This window comes from Lupinus angustifolius, chromosome LG11 (genome assembly GCF_001865875.1).
Source record: "Lupinus angustifolius cultivar Tanjil chromosome LG11, LupAngTanjil_v1.0, whole genome shotgun sequence".
NCBI classification, from domain to species: domain Eukaryota; kingdom Viridiplantae; phylum Streptophyta; class Magnoliopsida; order Fabales; family Fabaceae; genus Lupinus; species Lupinus angustifolius.
In genome coordinates, this window is record NC_032019.1 from 1211731 (window position 1) to 1234623 (window position 22893).

The window sequence follows — 22893 nt, forward strand, 5'->3', positions numbered from 1 at the left end:
TTCCAAAGATGCTATGAATGAAGAACCTTCACAACCAACACTCATGAATCTTCTAAATGAATATAAAGAGGAAAACAGACTTGCTTTTGCTCCTGCTCCTAGTGATCAACATCAAGACTGGGTCTTAGACCTTAGTGGTTGATGCCTACTTTAATGCTTTATCATGGTACATTTGGTTTTATTTTATTGCTACTTTTGCATGGTTTGAACTTTGATATTTTGCTATATGAATGATTAGTATGAACATGGATATATTTTTTTGTTGATATTATTAAGGATATTTTGCTATATGAACTTTGATATTTTTTTGATATTTTGCTATATGAATGATTCGTGGTTGTCCCTTCCAACAAGTGTCGCTCACAGAAATCGAATCATCGATCTTAGGGGATTGAGTAGGATGTTACACTACTAAATTAACGCCTTATTAGTTGACCATGGATATTTTGAAAGACATATGTTAGTATGGTTTGGATACAAATATCAAACTTTAACAAGAAAATTGAATAATATTATGATGAACTATTTTTTTATAAAAAAATTAATTTTGTCATATATAAATAGGAATTATCTACGAAGAGAGGATCTTGCCCTAAAAAGTAGTTAAAATTATTTTCTATGGTTGATTTTGATGAAGATGTTTTGTGGGGCAATGAGCAAAAAAGAAAAGGAAAAAAGGAATAAAAAAGTAAGAGGTTAAGCTCCACACACATAATAAATAAATAATATAGTTTTTGTTTTCTCTTCTTTTATCAATGGCTACTCTTTCTTACTACACTCCTCACTATCCTCCTCCTACTCTATCTTCTTCTTCTTCTTCTTTACTTCATCTCTGTCCTTGTTCTTTCTCATCTTCTCATTATCTTCCTCAACCTTCTTCTTCTTCATTGAAGCTTGAATTTCACACCAAATGCAGACCAAAACCAACGAAGCCAACAAGGTTCTTGATGATCATTCACCCAATTTTGGTGCTTAATGGAGTTGGTACCTCTTTCTACTTTGACACACAAACCCTTCTTGTTACTGTTAGTGTTTTGGCTGCCATTGCTCTTTCTCTCTTCCTTGGCCTTAAGGTAACCATTTCACTCTTTCTCCTTCAATTACTTTAATTCAATTATGGTTTTTGTTGGTTTTGAATTTGATAATAAAAAAAATGTTTTTTTTTGTTTTGTTATAAGACCCACATGCATTTTTTAATTTAGATTAGCTTAAAAGAGGTAATACATAAGATATTCTTTTTTATAAGATCTTCCAAATACTTGCAAAATTGTTTATATGATAACTTTATAAGTCCAAATAAGTTATTTACTATGGTGTTGCAGTTAATCAAATTGTGGGTTCAATTTGACCACATCCTTTAATTAATAATGTTTCCTGATCTTGAGATATCTATTTATAGCCTCTTTCAGTTGCTTCAATTTTTGGATTATGTTAGTTTTAATTCATGAAAAATATTATTTTCTTGGCTTTAATAGAAGCCTTGTATGAATACATCCCTTTAATTCATTCTGAAATGAATTAGAGGACTCATGCATTGCATAATGCATCTGCATATGCTTCCACAACCAAAAGTTTATTATGATTCCCTTTAGTAACATTGTGGTTCCATGTTGATACTTAATGAGCGATGGAATTCGCAGGGAGATCCAGTGCCTTGTGAGCGTTGTGGTGGCAATGGTAATTATCTTTCTGCATTTGGACACTTAAGATTGATGGTTTTTACTTACAATTGTCTATGAAGGGTGTTGACATTTTATGAATATACAATATTAACTCAGGACATTGTAATTATAATGTTAACTAACTACCCTTAAAACAGCTTGGTTATGCTGTGAGTGGTGGATTTTATGTACGTACTTCTTTCAAGAGGAACTATCATGTGCACATTGTATACTTGATTATGGTGTGAAAATGTTGTTTTGCTTCTGTGGACCTGAGACATATTCTTTCATTGCACCCTGTTTCTGTTATCTCCTCCTGAGTTTTCTCTCTACTATTATGTATTATGGATCTTATGTAACCTTTGATTTCCCTTCTAAATCTTTATTCTCAAGCCATCTGGAAACAACCTATTCGCTTGCGAGGGTAAGACTACATACATCTGTCTTTTATAGATCCAACTATGTTGGACCACCCTTTTTTGTCTTTATTTTCAAACCAGTAAGATATCATCAAAAGTGAAATGACAGCAAAAGGAGAGTAGCTAGTGCTTTTTTTACCAAAGAAGTTACATGAAGAAAACCTAGGATAAGTAGATGATGAATCAATGTCACCTGTGTATAATGTGTGTGGATAACATACTATGTTTGAATTTCAGCTTGATGATATTTGGCACATGATTTCTCATCCACTATTATGTATGAAGTAGAATAATAAGCTTTAGACAATTTGGTTTTTTGATTGAGATGGTGCTTCATATTACTTACAGAAGTTACAATTTGAAATACCATTTTTGACAAGCAGGTGGTACCAAATGCGTTTTTTGCAACGACGGCAAGATGAAGCAAGATATGGGGTTAATCGACTGTAAAGTATGCAAGGGTTCAGGTATCTTTCTGCTATCATATGCATCATTTTTTTCTAATTGTGATTGCTACAACTACGCGAGCAATAAAAAGAGTGCATGTCCATAGAGCAGATTCAAGCAATAAAATGAGACCCACTTTCAGAATCTGAATCACACTTAATAGTTAATACACATGTTAGGAGATAAAGTGGGGTCCCTGGGGTGCTTCTAGAGCTTGTGATTAGTGTTAATCATGTATTCTACACAAAAACTTTAACCTTTGAGAAAGCCTTATTCTGCATTCTTCAAATAACAAATCTTTTTGGGCGCTTCCTTTTTCCATCTTAAAGAGTTTGTGTTTCCTTTTGGTGTGTGAAAATCAGCAAGAATTGTTTCCAATTAGGACGATCACAAAAGAATATCATGTAGATTAGTATGTGTATATACTATATATAATTACAGAGAATAGAAGACTAGAATGTTTTTACTACAGTCATGGAACTACCACTTAATTGAGTAACTTTATTTGCCAGGGCTTTCAATTATAGCATACTCAGTTTTTAAGTTCTTTCTTTTCTGTGCATATCTCAGTCTTTAATTTCCCGTTTATAGGATTGTTACTGTGCAAGAAATGTGGAGGTTCTGGCTATTCTAGAAGGCTATGAGCTGTAAATTTCTGTGATATCTAAGAACTATCTGAAATTATATCTGTAAGATCTTGTAATAGTTTGTTATATCATTCTTATACCCTTTGTGAAATATTGCTCAGGATACTAAAGTTGTCTATAGCCATAAGTGTTTTATCCAAAGCTTAAACCTTTGACCTTAGAGAGAGTCCTTCAAAACTTAAACTTTTCAGTTGCTCTAATTAAATAAGTTTTAGATCATGACACCAAATTTTAGTTTACTCTATTTTGTAAAACAAGTAATCCATTGAATAAGTAGTTCTCAAAGATTTGAAAATGACTATTTCTATTGTTATAACTAACCACTTAATAGTTAATAGTATTGGTATGTAGTGAAAAAGCCATCACCAACTTTTTTACCCCATACCAGTGACTAGGTTGTGGAAATGCTCTCTAGCTTGATTGCTTATACATGTTTTAGTTGAAGTATAGGACACTTTTCAGTGTAGTTTGATCAAAGTGTCAAATAATAACAGTAAAATCTTCCCTACAGACGAATTCCTCTCAAGACTAATTTGTTTGCTCAAAACCTGTCATTTATCAGACTATATTCTTTCCAGGCACCCTCCAATGTAGCAAAAACAAAAGAAAAAAAAATGAAAATTGTGATTGTAAAAATAAAATAAACTATAAGCTGGTAATTTCAGGCCTACATTCCTCATCCCAGATTTATGTTGCCTTTCGTAGTATATGCACAAAAGGTCATTGAGCATTTGAAAATCATTAAGCTGCTAGAGCAAAGATGAAATAAAAGTTGTTCTGAGATAACTAACTACAAGGGGATATCTTGTACGAGTATCATGCGGCTTTTCGTTAAACTTCACCTCACTCACTTGGTTATCAACAGTGTCATGACTAATGCAGGGAATGAGAGGGTGATAGTGAACCACTATGCTTGCTCGGCACTGGCGTATTTCTTCTTGACTGGCGTTTTGTTTGGACAACGGCAGGTTCCTGCTCCCACCCTTCACTCATTACATCACTGTCAACATCTTCATCACCCTTGAAAACCGGGTGGATATATGCATTCTGGAGGAACTCTTTCAAATTGAAGTTTGGCTCTTTTGTGAGCTCCAATGTGTCTTTGACCATTGCTTCCTGAAGTTTACACACACCACAAGATGTTACTGAAAACCAGGATTAGGAGGAACTCACTTACTGCTCAAAAAATGATCAAAAAAATAACCTGTAATGGATGCCTAATAAACGCGGGTTCATATCGTCCCTTGCAAAATATATGGAACCATATGGTTAAAATTGGGAGAACAATGAGCAATGGAGTTGAGTTAGCAACTTCTTTTGAACTGAATAATCCCATTAACAGAATCTGTGAGATCACTAGTGCAAATACTATACGTCCATGAACATCAGGCCAAAATGCTGCAGCACTCTCATATTCTTGGTTGTACACATTTATAATCTGCCATTCAATTTCGGGCATTACTAATATAGTAACTTGGTACCAATGGTAACTATGTATGTAACTAGTGGTTAAAACAAAAGAGATTTGAAGAGACAATCTTTACCTGATGCCGGTAGACGACATATGCAAAACCAAAGAACACTATGATGTATGGAAGTAGAAAGGGTGTAACCACAGCATAAACAAGGCCAAGTAAGAAATAAAGTTGTATTTGAGGTTCTCCTGTATTGAAACCAATTGTACCAGGATCCATTGCTTCTTCGCGGTCCTTTTCTGTCTTCACCAAAAAGAAGTTTTTCAAGTGAAAAAATATCAATGGCTTCAACCTTAGAATCTCTCCAGCACATCCTGCCCATCCATCCACCATTATGTAAGTTATGAAGAAAGTTGCTTTCATTGGAATTGAGACACCAACTATTTTTGGAATTCTGCATGCATAACAAACAGTAATATTATAGGGAAAATGTTTGAAGTAAATCACTTGGTATAAGAGAATGCTAATCATGTTCTTACAATATAGTCAGAAACACACAGCAAATCATAATGATAGGACATTTTAAGTGACTACTACCTAATGAAAGCATAGTGTGTCAGTTCCATTATTCAACTGAAAAATAGATTTTCTGTAATTGTTTTACAACTTTTTAGTACACATAAGTTCTATGCAACTAATGACAGAGACCACAATTGGTGAACATAATGTATTCAAGCTATAATATCTGTTAATCTAATTGCTAACACACATAAAGATTTAATGGCAAAGCAAAATCAATTATATAAGATTTGCAATATCTCTTATAATTGAAGTTTATTAGTGGTGCTGGTGCATATACATGGAAGACTTACTCATTTGCAGGCAGGCGACTAAATGTATCTAATTGTTCGAACGCAGACCCGGTGATTATGCTCCCAAGAAATACATTAATGAACTGGAAGATATAATATCTAGAGGCTGATCTCCTTTCTAGAGCAGACAGGCTTATAAACCCTTCAAATTTGGACATTAGCATCAATATTGTTGGAAGGAAAATAAGGAATAATTTCAAAGCAATCCCAGGTAGGAAACCTTGTACCAGTGACTTTATGAAATTCCTGCAATGAAATGGCACACTAGATTAGCTTCTGCTATGGACCACATTCATTTTAACATTAAACTCTTTGAGTGCAAGACATAACTGCCAACAAATTATATGCTGCAATCAACCTTTGTTGCAATAAATAAAGTACCAAAACCTTTCCATGATGCAAGAAATGCAAAAGGGAGGCATTGACATAGAAAAAAGCTTACATTTCAATAAAGGGCTTCAGGAAAGGGACAGCACGTTCAATCCCTTCGATGTTAGCTAGTGACTGTACAAATGCAATGGGGATCATGAAAAAGAAAGTGAGAAAGAAGAAAGCAACAAGAATTATAAGCCTCCTTATGGAGAGTGAAACATATGGTATTGCCATATTATCCCAATACACATCGCGAGGTTCTGGAGCCCACTCGGTCAACCATATGGTTGGATTTCTAGATTGTTGAGTTTGCGCACAAACTGCAGCACCCCAACGAGTTCTGAATGAAACAAACGCTGCTGGCATTATAGATTTCGGATTCTTCGTCACCTTCTCTCTCTCCAATTCTATCTGAAAGTTAGTTTAAAGAAACATCAAATTTATTTAATGTTTTAAAATCAATAAACAGTTCAAGAGTTCATGTCCATAAAAATCATGCAAGAGAAACTTTTAAAAGAAAGCCTATTCGGAGAAGTATGTTTAAAGACGGAAATAAACCTTCTTGTATTTAAAATATATTATTCAATCGTCTTAAATAGCATAAATTAGATGGAGATATAATAATTTGATAATTAGTTATTCTGATTTTAATGAAAGCATGGCAGAAACATTCTACAAGAAATAGCATCTAATCCTTCCAAAATGATTTACAATGTATGAAGTAACTATCAGTACATACTTCATAAACTTTAAAGATCTGCATTGACAAAAACATTAGAGTAGTCCACCACTTACATATAAGTTACATGCAATGAATTTATAAAGAAGGCACAACCAGTACTAGAGAAATTTTAAAAACATGGAAGCTAAAAAAATAGTTATCCATACTTACATCTTTCGATAGTTTCTCGATTTCAGTAGTATAAAAATCCATTGCATCCACTTTATTACCACAGAGACCTAGAAAACCAGTCTGCAAGTACAATGTTAACGCTCTGGAATAAAATGGAGCGAGAAAATAGAGAAATGAAAAGCCTTGAAAAGAAGCGAGAGAAAGCTAATTCTAAAGCCAAAATCAAATAGGAAAACAATTTGGAGTTCATATGAACCAGATTAGTGAAAATGGTGTACCTTTTTAGTTGGCCTTACGGATTTATTTCTAGAATACTTAAGTTGATAGTAGTCGAGCCAATTTTGATTTTTCTTCTTCTTAGCAACTAGACTAGAAAGTTCCTTTGCATCATAAACAACCTGCAAAAATATCTCTGAAATAAGAAAGAAAAAACTTGGCAGGAAAAAAAATAGCCTACTAGAGTTGAAGCAATATAATAGGAGGATAAAAAATAGGTTAAACCTGATATCTCAAGTATCATAACTACAATAAATCAAATGGCTATAGTATAACCAATGAAAAAAAATAAGAGATAACTCTATCAAAGTTGCAATCTGTCATCAAAGTTTTCACTTTGTTTCCAAAATTGGTTATTATGTGATGAAGGGTAAGTTTGTTCAGTCATATTAGTTTGAGCTATTCTACAATTACATATTCTACAGAACCAAAACAACATTTTTTGCTTTGTTGAAAACCACGGAAACTGAAATTATCTCATAAACTATTCGGCATGGTATTCTTTTTCAAAATGATAGATACCATTGAACAAGGTCTGTCCTAATAAAATCTATTTCAACAGTGTACTGAACATGGTACACCTGTCTTAACAAGACAATGGACTTGATCATGCTGCAGAGATAAAGACGACAAAGAAGTTAAATTTAAAAGAAAGAACAGGAGACATAGCTTATCAAACATGCTATCAACAATTATTTAGCAATGAGATATATCACAACTTATATAATAAACATTAGACAACATAACCACGGCCAACCTTGAATATTACTACCAGATCTATCTTCCCTTGAAAGGTCTATTGATGTGAACCTTACACTAGGCAAGAACTATCCATCTTAACACCAGTTTCAATGAATATAATTATTTTTATACATCACCGAATAGTTACGTTTACACAAAAACCTTATTATAAGCTCCAAAATAAAAGAGACTTAATCAGGCATGTGTAGAAAAAAGGACCAGACCTTATGAGTAAGATAGTGATCTGGATGGTTGACTAAAAAGAAATGTTCTACTAGCTCACTAACTGATTCATCAGCATCAGGCGGTACATTTCTAACAAGTACCTGCACAAATATACAGTAATTGCTTGAAGGAGCAGGAGGGAACGCAAAGTAAAATGTGAAGTCGTTTAAGAGCAATTTGACAGACTAAATATTAGCAATCAGAAATAGCTGTCAAGAAAAATTAAAAAATTTATTTAACAAATATTTTACCAATCAGTTTAAGACTGCATTTAAAGACCATGTTTACCTAGCTTTCATGGTGTTTAGGGGAATTGATTCCCCAAAGCATAAACCAAGATAATTTTGAAAATAGAAAATTAAGCAAATAAGGATAGCGTTGAATAAGTTGCTCTTCTATATTTCGTAAGGTAGGAAGGTGCAACCCGAAATCCAGATGATGAAAATTCTTACTGTAAATTGATCAGGACGGCGCTTTTCTGATGCAAGAAAATGCAATCTCATTGTTGCAACTATATGATACTCCCGTTTCAAGATATAGCATGTCCAGAAGGTAAAAGCATAAGCCATTACCAAATGGGTCCAAAATCTGCATTACATGAAACAATTTATGGAAGATAAGCATCATGCTTGCACAGTTGCACCCAAAATAATATGGTGGATACTTCCGGAAGGGAGTGAGGATTGGTAAAACCAATGACCAAAGGAGCTAATAATTGTTCCAAAATATGGAATTTCATAGAGTAACCATAGTCAATACAAATATACATAATACATCTATACATACTAATTAACAGGTACGAAAGTCTTTATGTATTCAATGATAGAAAATAAAAGTTAAAAAGAAACAAGATTAAATAACAACAATAATGAGTAATGAATAAATACTAATCATACCAACTGAAAAGTTTGCATACCGATTTGATCCAAGTGGAATATTTGACATAGAAAGCTTATCAATGCTACTAAATGTCAAATTTGAGCGCTCCAAGGTTCTATTAGTCCAATTCACAGGAACCATAACAGAAAATGCCAGGAATGCAATGGGGATAAATATTTTAAGCCTGCACTTCAAAATTGGGTTAGAGGATGTAGTCAGATAAAATAAAAGATGTGATAAAAGTAAAACTGGAGCTAAAACATCACATAGAATTCCACAAAAAAAAAACTTCTGTTAGAAGTAGGAACAATTTATTGTTAAGGATTAAAACAACCCAGTAGTGAGTGTCACCCAACTTGCACTTAGCTATTAGAGTATAAAATGTGGATCGTGGTAGCAAAGTTTGATGTGATTCCTGCAGAGATCCAAATGTCATCTAATAGTATGGAGAGGAATGTGCAATTTAGTTTGTAATTAGTTGCAGGTGTATCATTAGCAATTCACAAAAGGTAACTTCAAATGTAGAAATTGAAATGTTAACATAATTTTTTATACACAAGAACTTCATTGCAGCAAACTTGTATAAAACTAATACATTGTAATGTCAGATTAACACACATCTCCTTTTGATTGAAGTGAACTAGTCCAACACATTGCCTTCTTTTGTCTATAATTAGATTATGTAAGTAACTAGGCAATGATTTAACCTGATAGTACACACTCCCCTTACTGGCAATAATAATCAGTAGTCAGTACTCAATGTAAGCACTATTAATTCTATTGTCATTCAATAAACAATAATCATAAACATGTGTTGGAAAGAAAGAAAACACAGAGTACTGGATAAAAATAATGTTTATTTAACCATGGATAAGAATGATAAACTCAACAGTAATAAATTTTATATGAGAAAGCCATCCGTGGATGCTACAAAGAATGATTTATCAGACATACCCAAGCAAGTAGATCCTCAAGTAAACAGCAGAATCCAAGCCCGCATGGTCAATTAGTTCAGGTTCTGGCATTTGCAATGCTGCAGGCATCCAATTCAAGAACCTTACATATGACTTGAAATCTATATTGACAAACTTGCTCACGAATGCCCCTGTGTGCAACGGGCTGCTTCTTAAACCTTTCATATACCATTTTGGAAAATACACCCTATCGTTTATAGGTTGGATCCGAAGTATGGCAAATGCCAGTAAGAAAACAAATGCACTAAGGAGGTTAATTGCTGCTGATAGTCCTATATCACCTAGGGAAGCCATATGCACACACCGAAGAGTAAAGAAGAAGCTACTCCCTGCAAAATTTATAGATAAGGATAATGTCAAAAATCAATAACATTTCAATTATCAGATTTGAATGTGAAAATCAATAACATTTTAATGTTGTGATAGGTAGAAGACAAAACAGACAATGACATGAAGGTTGATTTTTATTTTGATGTCTTTCCTTACAAAAACAGAAACAATAAGATTACAAAAATAATAATTATACAAATACTCTACAAAGGAGAGGCTAAAAGCTATATATTCAATTCATCATAACAATTTTGTGTTATTGCCCCCCAAAATTGAAGCCATTTTTTGTTCAGGTTTTGAAGAGAGAATAAGCCCTTTTCCCATATTAAGTTTCTAAAATGTAAAACTGGTATTCAAAGGACATGTTTTATTTTCTTCTACTAACAGTTATAACCAACTACTAATCTGAATTATAATTCCTGGGTCTCAAAGCAAACACATTTAAATTTAAATAAAAATCCAAACTTCATATCATGTTTTATTGTTCCAGAATGAAGAGAGGGAGAAAATGCACACAATTGAACACTGAATACGAGTATACAATTGGAAGCAGAGCAAAAAACTTGGATGATGAGAATTCATTAGATCCAAATCAGTGAGCATATATTATTACCTTTCCAGACAGTGTGAAATTGTACAAGAGTGTTAGAAATGAATCGAGCACAGAAATAGAGAAAACCCAGAAGTCAAAAAAGTAAAAAATGAAGAAAAGCTACAAACTTTTTGGTAATAATTTCAAAGGGGGGTTTGAAATTGTAATGGGGTAAGGAAAATACAGGAATTCAAAGCCAATGTATACAAATAAATGGTGTAGGAAAGTGATAAAAAAAGTAACTGGAGAGAAATGAATGAATAATTAAATGTTAATTAAGAGAGAAATTTGAACGGTGAATTGAAGTGGGAATATGAATCATAACAATAACAGAGATAGTAATAGTTTAATGGTGTGAAGGAGTTTTATATTCCAAAGAACCAATTGGGTTCAGATTGCTGCATCTCAAACCAATTAGGGTTGGAGAGATAATACTTTTTCCTAACGGCTATGTATGTTCAAATTTATTACTAACTTTAATTTCTCAGATTTTCTAATTCATATATTCAATGTGGGAAATTACCTTCTACATTTTCTTTTGATTTTTTAATAAACTGTTTCTATTTTTTTTATAAATCTACTCTTATTTATTTATTCATTTTTCTCACATAATTTAATAATTATTATTAACTTCTAATTCTTTTCACTTTTCAAATATCCATCGGGAGAGTTAAGTTTTATATATCTGTGAACGTTTCCGATTTAAATATGATTGTCTCCGGTACGAATATATTAAGAAACCAAAAACTTCTCATTCTTTTCACTTTTCAAATATCATTCTCTCTTACTAAATTTTTCAATATGTAATTTTGATAAAAGTACTCTTTTCACTTTTAGTAATTGGTTAATTTATAACTTTTTTCCCAAAACATTTTTCAGCATATTGGAATTGAGATCAAAATTATAGTGTGAAATTAATTGTGAAAATATATGGAAAAAATTTAATAGGAATATTTTATCTAATTTGTATTTGATTTTTACATTATTTCTTAAACTTAAACTCTATGTATAATATTAATTATCAAAATAAATAATTGTTCTGCTTAACAAATAATATGTCAAATCTAGATTTTCTAATTAGGATAATTGAGTGATTTTATTTGGAACAGGCCTACTAAAGTATTATTTCTTAAAAACTTAAATAAGGAAGTTGAGATAAATTAAATAAGGATAGGAGTTGACCTTCTCTTCTCATATGATAAATCAAAATAAGTATTATGTTTAAGGTTTGAAATTAATCAAGGATTTCACCATCAAGGTTGTTTAATGAGAGATCAAAATTATTATTTGAATGAGATTCCATAAAGATTAAGGGATCAACCATCAATTTCTCAATAGAAAAAAAGTAAACTTTTTAATATTTGTATTGGGGGTTTTGAAAAGAGAGTAAAGGGAAAGATAAATACTTAGATTCATGAAATTGTAATTTTTATTTCCCTTTTAAAACTCAACACACAATTGTTTAAGAAACTTTAAGTGACCTATTTAACCATCTTTTATTTTGAAAGTATCATCTAACAATCTTAGAAAAATACTTCATAAAATGTCTATGATTGCTCTTTTGCATATATAGAAAAGAATATAAAATATATGACATCACTCGCTTTATCTTGGCATAATACTTAATCATATTAGGAATCATACATTAAGATGATAATTAAAACTAGAAAGGAAATAAACATATGAGGAGTAAAGGAACTGTTTTCTCAACAATTTTTCATGATAAAACTACGCATACCCATGGTCTAGACAAAAAAAAGTTTGCAACTTTGTGAAATGGGAATAATCATAAATGTAAATGTTGAAAGAAAAGCTTAAAAGAAGTTATCATTTATAATTATATAGTCCAAAAAAGCTCACATTAATTTGTACTTTAGCAGCAGAAAAATGACTAACTTAAATTCAGTAAGTAGAAACTGTTAGACAAGTATGATAATGGACAAAGAAAATTGTACAAAACTCATTTCTTACAAATCCTTTTGTACTTGTAAAAGTTGTTAAGAAGTTGGTGTAATTATCTCACGGAAGCCTTCATCTAAGAGTAGATTTATGAGAGTTTGATTATCATAGGAAGTGCTATGTTCAGCAGATGATGAAAGTGTCATAAGAGCAACAACTATAGATTTCATGTTTGGTCGTAGTAATGGATTGTCTCTTGTACATGCTCTCCCAAGTTGAGCAATCTGCAACTCAAACAATTACCAAACCTTAATATTTGTCTCTTCTAAAATGTTATAACAATACTCAAAGCTAGAAACATAGAACTATGCTCATGCATGGTTTGAAAGGCTCTATTCAACATTCACATCTAGAGTTTTTTGTTTTCTTTTCTAGGTGAAATTACTCATGTTGCATGAGTTTTAACTTGATTACAAATGACATTATATATACTCATGTTGATGTAACTACAATATCAACCTTTTAAGGGAAATAAAAGGCTTGCAATATAATCACAGAAAAATGAGACAAATTAAATGTTTTCACCTTGAGAACTGATTCAATTGGATAGTTATCTCCAATCCTAGGATCCACCAGTTTTGGAAGAGCTTCTAAAGGATTAATCTGATTAAGTGCTCCCTCAAACTGCAATGCAAAACAAGTCAAGTTTAATTTTGTTTTAGTTTTAATTAGACTGGTTTTGAAATGTACATGGGATATATATGTAGACTCACCAAAGTTACAAGGCCTTTTGATTCTGAAACAGTTTCACCTGTTTTCAGAATAGCACTTTTTGCAGAAATAAGTTCATAAAGAACAACTCCAAATGCATATACATCTATTTTTGAAGATATGTCACCATATTGAGCATACCTGCACAAAATCTAGGTGATTAATAGGCCAAGTTATGTGCATACAAACTAAAAACTACAGAGCTAGTTTTCCACAATTAAGTTGATTATGAGTTTGATAATCCATGGAAAAAACTACCCTTGTAATATATCCTTGCATAGAATATAACATATTGCCAAGACCATAATACTTGTAATTTAATAATGAGGAATACAAAGAAGTAATTTTCTTTATGAACTTTATTTACAATTTTCTCTAATTAATCATATAAAGATACATCTTTTGCTATGATTTTGCATATTCCATAAGGGTCAGTTTGGTATGAGTATCACTAATGCAGCAATGAAATAAATCATACTCTGGTGGCATATATCCAAATGTTCCCACAAGCCTAGTGTGAAAAGAGGAAGTTCCAACTTCAATAAGTTTGGTTAGGCCAAAATCTGCTACCTGAATAGTAAAAAAAAGCTTATATAGCTTCAAATGATAAATCTAAAAGAAGAAATGGAAAATCAAGATTTGGAATGTAGAGCATGAAGGTTGGAAACAACTAAACCTTTCCACGCAAATTTTTGTCTATCAATATATTCGCAGATTTTACGTCACGATGGATATACAAAGGCACAGTGTGCTCATGAATATATTCAAGACCTCTTGCTGAATCCAGAGCAATTTGCAGCCTAGTAGACCATGGCAATGGATCTCTCCCTGGAATCATGTTATTGTCATTATTAATTGTATGAAAATAATTTACTATAAGGTATGCTGTTCTTACCTTTACCATGCAAATATTGGCCTAAGTTTCCATTGTCAATGTATTCATATACAAGGAAAAGCGATCCCTCAACGCAATATCCAATCAATCGCACCTATGTGGTTTATAAAAGGTAGGTACATGAAGAAGATGATTTAGAACTTACTTGAAATAGTTTATGCTTAAAATTTTAATGGCATACACAATATAAATATATGGTACACAAAATTAACATATCAGGGGTCACAATTTGAAGGCTGTGTTTACCAAATTCGAGTGATGAATGTGTGTTAAGACCTTCAACTCAGCAAGAAATTCTGATGATGCTTGAACATCCATCTTCTTAATTGCTGTTTTCTGCATCAAATAAAGAATTGAAGATACATGAGTTACCACAAAAAAATAAAGAATTGAAGATACAAGTAGCTTCGTACCTCGCCTCTAAGTTCTGCATAATAGACAGCTCCAAAACCACCTTGACCAATTTTATTATCCAAACTAAAATTATTTGTAGCTTTGGCTAGTTCTTGATATGAGAACTCCAATGATTTTGCCACCATTATGCTTGTAAGGCCAACAGCATGCCCACTGGATCCTGAAGCTTCATATTCACCACTGCCAGAGCCTTCGCCCCGGAAGAGAGAAGAAAAATCAGCAAGTTTTTATCATGTTCCTTAATATATTGAACTTAGATTCTAGGAATGTTAATGGAACTTAATCATTTAGTTACATAACTATTAGTAGATCAGTTTAAAAAACTTATTTTCATCCTCTGAAATTTGATTTGGGTAATTAGTTTATACAAGGATAATGTGTGAAATGTGAAAAAAGTACTATAAGACTAATTTCAACACATGAATATGAGATACAAAAATATACCAGTACCATCTTCAGTTGAAAGCCCTATTGAATCTTCTGTAGACAATTTAGTTTTTTCTCCTTCCTTCTTCTTGAAGTATCTATCATATATGCAAATTATTAATAAAACAAGCCCGCATGTCGCTGCTATAGATATTCCAACAGCAGCACCTCTAGCTAGACCTGTTTACATTGAAGCAAATTTAAGCTCAGTGAACCATTTAGGCATTGACTATCTTTCAATTCATAACATTAGTTTTGGTAAGAGATTAATAATGAATGTGAGAATTTTATGGATTGGTCATTGCACTTATTTAAAGATGAAGCTGAAAATAGTGATGGCTTTATTGCTAATTCTCTGAAAAGATAAAAGGCCAAACCTCCTATTCTGCAAGAGAGAAAAGAAAATGAAAGTTAAAAGGTAGAACTCATAGACAAACATGATGCATTCAATGAGATGCATATTTAGAAAGGTAAGACAATTAAAGTTACCTACCTAGGATACAAGGGAACATAGACTCCATTTTGATCTGGAAAGTTAAGGAAAGGTAAGAAGTTAGGTAAAAATTTATGCCAAATAGCTGACAAAAAATAATGTGTGACTTAACCTTGAATATGCTTCAATACCCTTTAGCTGAAACATACCAAAACATATTTGAAGAAGTATTAGAAGAGCACCAAAACATACCTCTTCCTGGAATGAAAACAATTCTACTTTCTTGGCTGAAATTAGCACCAGGGTTATAACTCTGCAGCAACTTTGCATCAATATTAGTCTCCTTGGAAAGCTCCTGAAGATTATTCCCAGGCCTGAGGGGATAAGTAGTGAACAATCCATAATCTTTTGAAATCAGGCTGTTCCCACAAGAACAATTGATTGTGACATTAACCTTAGAATTAACCGGTATATGATTAGGATCATAGCTATTGAACCTCTTCAAAAACTCAACAGTGGTAAGATTGGAATAACTCTTCATTGCAATAGTATCATAAGTGTCTCCTGCTACAGATGAGTACTGAAAAACATGCCCAAGAAACTCACCACCAATGCAATCACAGGGGAATGGAACATTGGTTCTGGTTAAGGATAGAAGCACATCTCCATTGAATATTTTGCCTTTATTGTAGCTTATAATAACATCAGAATTTGTCAAAACATTTGAATGCATGAAGTTAGTTATATTTCCCAGAGATATACTAGGCCAGACAGAGACATAGTATGAAGCTAAAGCTAAGTCACAACCCTTGATACACTTGGATTCCACAATGAAACAAACACACTCCAACAACAGAAAGAACACAAATTTGAGCTTCATTGCATCAAATCAAAATATGTTCTGTGAGTAAGAAGATCAAAAATGAATAAAACAAACTCAAATCAGGAAACTGGATACATTTCAAGGTGACCAGTTTTAATCATGATCATTTTTTTCTCTCTTGAAACTAATAATGTCACACTTTCTCTTCAAATCAATAGAGTACTATATACCTTCAAAACAATAATGTAAATTCTTATGCACATTTTAGCATAAATAATATTCGATACATTTTAGCCCACACCAAAACAAGGAGTAAGAATGACATGGTTTATAAATATATTTTTTACCCAAACTTTAGTTCAGTAGTTTCTGACCATAGTGCTATAATAGTGTTACATATGGCAAATTTTGATGCTTTATTTTCCTTGAATCCTTATGTTGATAATTTCAGGAGATACTAAAATAATAAAATGTCAGGTGGCAGATTTTTCTTGACTAAACAAGTTGACAAAGTTCATTAGCAGCACTCTTGTTTGTTCATATATAGTGGCCACGTTTAGTTAAATGGCAACAGAGTATGATGAATGCCTCTTCATGTGTACCTAAGCTAACATAGCCATAGCAGATTTTCGGAATTAATTAATGAACAGAGAACTTTGGTTAAGCCCAACAAATAAATAGCTATGATATAATTTTGTCATATATGCGAATAATGTGAATTCCTCTTCCATATTCATATGGGATATCATAAGAATTAAGTATTAATTTGTGTGTGCATCAAAGATAAAATAAATATATACGGTGTCAAAGTAACAAATCAAATTGATGTTAACTATCTTTTAAACACAAGAGAATTCGTAAAAACTTGTAGAGAACCAATTTAGACTTACACAACAAAAATAAATTTAGACTTATTTTTCTAAGAATACTAAAACGATAAATTTTTTATATAATAAAATTGTATTCAACCTCGTAAGAAAAGGACAAAAGGGGATAAGCAAACTAGACAATCGGGCATGCCACGTGACATCTCCGAGATGCCTAATTGACATTGCCGATTGTTGTGTTGGATTTATATAGACAAGTCTTCCATTATCGAATCAGTTGTCACACTTTTGTGTTTCATTATGTCTCAGCCTAATGAAAAGTTATATGTATATATAAATAAAAAAAATATAAATTAACATTTTTATGTTATTTGGTGGGATATGATTAACTTGAGACATGAAAATATGAAATTTTAGAAAGAGAGGATCCTAGTTGGTCTTTGATACCTTAATTTAGATATTTTATTTTCAATTGATAAGGATGTACCCAATATCTTCATCACCACCAAACTCCTTCATCTAAAGGGTTGGTGTGTTTTTTGTTTTTAATGTTCAACCCATGCATGGTTTGCTCAAAGGCTTGTCTCTTATAGCATTTGCCCAAACCATAGTTTCTAAGTTGTTCTTCATCATCATTCATCAATATATAGGTGAAGAGAGGTGTGCGTAAAAAAATGACATCATCCATATTAAAATGGTCTTGCTTCAACATGATAAAAGCATAAATTTATCTTAGATGCTTTAGAAGTTCTTTAGTGGTCAGATCATGATAAAAATGTATTTGTCTTTATCTGTTTATATCTATATCCATATCTAAATTTTTATCGATATTAATCTAAATCTTTATTGATATTTATATACATAATATCTTTACCTATATAAAAATAAATTACCAACCTAATATTCAGAACTTAAACTCAAATCATGCATTTGTAAAGGGGAGAGTAAATAAAGCCCACTCTTTTATGATGTCTTATTGATCCTGAAAGACAAATACATGCCAAACAATATGGAAAAAAAATAAGAATATAATATTTTTATCCCTTAAATATAGTTATATAACACTTTTACTCTTTAATATAATTGCAAAAACAAGAGTTTGTCATTACATTTCTAGAAATAACAACAGCAAATTACAATATGAACATCACGTATATTTTGAGCTGGCTTTTTGGCATTAAAAAAGACAAGGAGTCCTTAGTTGAAACATTTTTCAATATCCACTTGAGTAACTTTGAGACAAACAACCACACACAGTAAAAAATGTCTTTCAAGTCCAATGGAGTTGATGCCACACCCAACCTTGCTACACCAACAACCACACACACACACACACATATATATATATATATATATTTCCTATTCCTATCCAACAAATCTTAGCCCTTTGAAAGAAGCTTCTCTCCTTTCAATGTGTCTCAATCATTCTCTTTCACTAATATAAATTCATAGCAAATTTTGTTATCTAATTTTTCTCTTTCTCCCTTGAACTGCATCCATCATGTGTTTTAGAATGGAAGGAATTTATCCTCTATAATTTTTAGAAAATGTCATGAATGCACTTTGTAAAGTAGAGGGAATTGAATGAACGTAGAGTAATCATTAATGGAAGGAAAAAATGTAGGCGGCATATAGAAGAATTATTAATGGATGGAATAATATTTATTTCTCAGTACAAAAACTTGTGTGGAGACACATATAAGTAAACCGATAATAAGTATATTTATGTTTTTTGATGCTATTATTTATGATTAAATTTTTAATATATTGTCAAGATTTTATTGATTATCTTTACATTTATATATCTACGTGTTGTTTTTGGTGTTAAGGATAGCTTACAATGTCAAACTTTGTAGCAAGTCTTTCTCTCATGTTATTTGTGCGTACCAGGTTGGAGACTTGGCACTCCATGTTCCATTCAAGTGTCAAACTTTGATGCCAAAATAATCAACAATTTGAGCTTTGCTACAAGAGAAAACGTTACTCCCTCAACTTTTTGTTTTATATAGTTAACTATGAACAACATTCATATATAAATGAGAGCTTTTGCTTTGTTTCTAAGGGAAAAAAGTATTATTTCATTATAAAAAAATAAAATGTCATAAAAAAATATTTTTTATTTATGTTTGATGATACTTCTCTTCTCTGTGCTATTGGATACAATCCTTTACTAGCTATATACTGTCCGGGAACAATTTTGGTTAATGCTTAACTTATTTCAAGGAAGGTATACATGTACCATTGCCACTTATGTCACTATCAAAGTATTATCATTAGTTAATAAAACTATATATTTATTAAATAAGTGTAAAATTTATACATTGTTAGGATAAAGATTTATACACGTACATAATATTTTTCATTATCCATTTATATTATTTTTTTCTGAAAAGTCAAAGGTGATTAAATTTCAATAATAGATGATATAATGATTGTGTATAAAATATATACATTATCAATGCATATATCTTCTTCTTTTATTAAATTGTAATTTAAACTTAATTATTTTCATCATCTGCCCAGAATAACATATAGTAGGTGTTAAAAGTTGAAGATTTGACCAGCTTTGTGTTTAAGATGATAACAGTCATTTTTACCCATTTTAAAAGAAATTTGATATTATCAAATGTATCTCTTTATTTTATGAGTAAAGAACTAATCTTTTTCGAAATATATGATTATTCCTTTCAATAAATATTATTCCTAAAACTCAGACTATTGATTTTTTGGTCATTTGAGGATCTATATGTTACTAAACCAACCTAAAACAGTATTAGAGGGTGGATCCTTAAGAAATTTACCCACAACTTAACTTCTACTGATTTATTATGAAAAAATATATTAATTGACAATCTATAAGTTATATATATATTGCATTATAATATTTACCTGTTATATCTAATCATCATTTATTATTTAGAAAAAGTGATCCAAATAAATTATAAATGATGTAATAATTATATATAAATCTTTATATTAAAAATGCATAAATATTCTACTTATTTATTATTCTAGATCACCTAAACGAATCAGCTCTAATATATCTAGATGATAAATTTGTATGAGTAGCAATATACTCTAATAAAATAGATAAACTTGAGAATTGATTAACGGGCTACGAGCTACATTTATAAATTAATTTGACGCAAATACAAAGAAACTGAGTTACCTTTACAAGTTAAAAAGTAAATTAAGTGATCAATTAGGACATTTTGTTAAATAAGCTATAAAATATAAATTATAGCTCCCCGTTAAAAGTTAAAACGCTTTTCAGTTTTTTGTAGTGTAATATTTTTAGTAGAAGTGAAATCAAATAAACATGAAAGTGTTAGCATGATATTTTCTTTAATATGTAGTCAACATAATAATTTATCAGATTGAGACAATTTCAATCTAAATTAATATCTTAAGAATAGACTGAATAGCCATCAAATATCTCGTTGACCTTTAGGGTTTATAATTAAACTTATGTCTCTTCTTGGGCTTCACCGTCAAAGTAAAGTAAATTTTGCAATTATACATACATGGAACAGACGTTTTTTCGATTAATAATATATCCTACTCATTCAATAATTGAAGGTTTATCATTTTTTATTGTAATACCATGAATATTTCATCATCTTTTTCAGTAATGAACTAATCCATTTCGGATTTCGTGATTGTTCGTCCTAACAAGTGTCACTTTTAGAAATTGAAATCTTAACCTTTTAATCATCATGTGATCTAGCAGTGTTTTACATCACTAAATCAATGCATTGTTAGTTGAAAGTTTGTCATTTGAAATTCTTAGTTTGTGAATTCAGTTTTTTACCTTATTAATATATATCATTCACCATTTATACTATAAAAGATGATTGATTTTTTAATAAAAGTAATAATCGAAGAATGTAATATTAGGTACAATTTGCTATGACCCTTTAAAGTCGGTGAAATTAATAAAATACATATACTCATGAACACATACTTGAAAGTTAATCTACCTTTGTGAGCCGACCACGAAATTTGAGTGGCAACACATTCCTAAATTCTTTCTTAGTTGCATGAGAAAGTGATAGTCTTGAACCGTAAAAGCTTAAAAAGTGCCTTCTATTGACCTTTTCATTATTTCTCTTTGAACTTCATAAACAGAAAATGTGACTTGGGTTTCTTTCACACTTCATTTGCTATGATAAAATCACTAAACGTAATCTGGAAGGCCTTCGATTTGTTTGTTCATATTATGAATTTGATTAAAGTTAGATCTTGGATCTGATTTTTGGTAAAAGTAATTCTTATATCATTAATGACCCAAAATTTTATATTTTGCTTTCTTCTAAAGAGACCAACTTTTGATATTTTCCTTGTATTGGGTTAAACCCCTTATGCTAATTTTAATACATTTTGCTTAACAAAAAAAGATTATACCTAATTAACTTTCCGTCGAGGGGTTTTCATCTTTATTCATGCATTATTATATATCTTTCTTTATTAAGTTACTAATTGTGTCACTTAATTTTTCATATTAGAAATCTTGACCATTGACTTATCTTAGATTAGACATAATTAAAAGCTTGAGTTAACGGCCATCTAATATAACCTTTTCACTCTGGGTGTAAAACAACAATGTCATAACACATATAAAATTACTTTACGTTATAAATGGTTTTCTATTTCATTAATATTATACCACAATCCAAAAAGCTAAAGAAAATGGCTTTTTATAGAAACCCTTAGGACAAACCTTTTTGCCTTTTTCCCCAATTGATAACTTGTGAGGAAAAAAATCATCCACTAGATTTGTAATTGACTATTGATGCCCTCCTCATTATTAAAATGCTATGTTTTGTCTAAATATATTATACTAATAATTACGTGCGATACGTGACACAATGATTTAAAATATGACTATCTACATTACAAGACCCATAATAATATATTGTTATAAACTATAATTGAGTTGGAAGAGATTTTGATGGAGTGTGACAACTTAACAAGTCTATGTATATATAATATATGCACTGTGTTGGGGAGCTATTTTTCATGAATATTACCAATCTTCATATTCCACGTCCTGCATGCCTTAGACCCACTATATATAATGTCCCTAATATAGGAGTGTGTGTAAGTGTAACCTTTCTACTTAGTATAATATTGTCTCTTTCTACGTGTTTATCTATCTTATTTCTATATGATTAATCATATAAATAACATTGGCCCGTGACTTCCTAAAATTTAGTATAATTCGAATCATACTTTGGGTTGATTTTTATGTCATAATATATTAAAATATGTAATTTTATACAAATTAATAATAAATTATTTTTAATTATTTTTAATTATTTTTAATTATTTTTAAATTAAACTTTTTTATTAATATATATTTTATCTGAATATCAAATTAAATTAATTTCAAACTTCATCACTAATTAGATCATGATCATGTCAAATTTAGTTAAGTGAATAAATTATTTCACAAATCATGAATTGAATTCAACTCCACATGCCCTCACCCAGCCAGTAATATGGGAAGCGTGGCTCACAATATTTAGGGAGATCTATTGTTCTCATTTCTGTCCAAATTTTTTATCCCAATCAAATGAGAAAGTATCATTAAATTAAAAGAAAAATTCTATAAATATAAATTAACATTTTTATATTAATTGAATGAACTCAATTGATCCGGTATAAGAAGATTTACTCATTTAGAGACAGAGTAACATGCT

At 31.0% G+C, this 22893-nt stretch overlaps 3 protein-coding genes across 4 annotated transcripts; 1 reads left to right on the top strand and 2 right to left on the bottom strand.

The window, feature by feature from the left end:
* Positions 726–3329, top strand: LOC109360888. Its single transcript, XM_019606086.1, has 4 exons — positions 726–1073; positions 1641–1677; positions 2464–2547; positions 3119–3329. Exons 1-4 carry the CDS (start codon positions 756–758, stop codon positions 3169–3171), a joined length of 492 nt encoding a protein of 163 aa, XP_019461631.1. The 5' UTR covers positions 726–755; the 3' UTR covers positions 3172–3329.
* LOC109360886 (calcium permeable stress-gated cation channel 1-like) lies at positions 3782–10970 on the bottom strand. The gene is made up of 12 exons (XM_019606082.1): positions 10725–10970; positions 9762–10110; positions 8845–8991; positions 8381–8516; positions 7928–8029; positions 6965–7084; positions 6726–6806; positions 5904–6244; positions 5462–5707; positions 4719–5043; positions 4379–4612; positions 3782–4290 (listed from the first exon to the last, which is right to left on the bottom strand). Exons 2-12 carry the CDS (start codon positions 10073–10075, stop codon positions 4048–4050), a joined length of 2289 nt encoding a protein of 762 aa, XP_019461627.1. The 5' UTR covers positions 10076–10110; positions 10725–10970; the 3' UTR covers positions 3782–4047.
* LOC109360887 (lysM domain receptor-like kinase 3) lies at positions 12560–16501 on the bottom strand. 2 transcript variants are annotated; one of them, XM_019606085.1, is made up of 12 exons: positions 15794–16501; positions 15602–15635; positions 15486–15493; positions 15127–15288; positions 14682–14872; positions 14515–14604; positions 14275–14362; positions 14050–14201; positions 13852–13943; positions 13376–13514; positions 13188–13286; positions 12560–12886 (listed from the first exon to the last, which is right to left on the bottom strand). In XM_019606085.1, exons 1-12 carry the CDS (start codon positions 16419–16421, stop codon positions 12701–12703), a joined length of 1869 nt encoding a protein of 622 aa, XP_019461630.1. In that variant the 5' UTR covers positions 16422–16501; the 3' UTR covers positions 12560–12700. The 2 variants fall into 2 exon arrangements, with proteins under 2 accessions (XP_019461630.1, XP_019461629.1); XM_019606084.1 differs by having other exon boundaries at positions 14269–14362.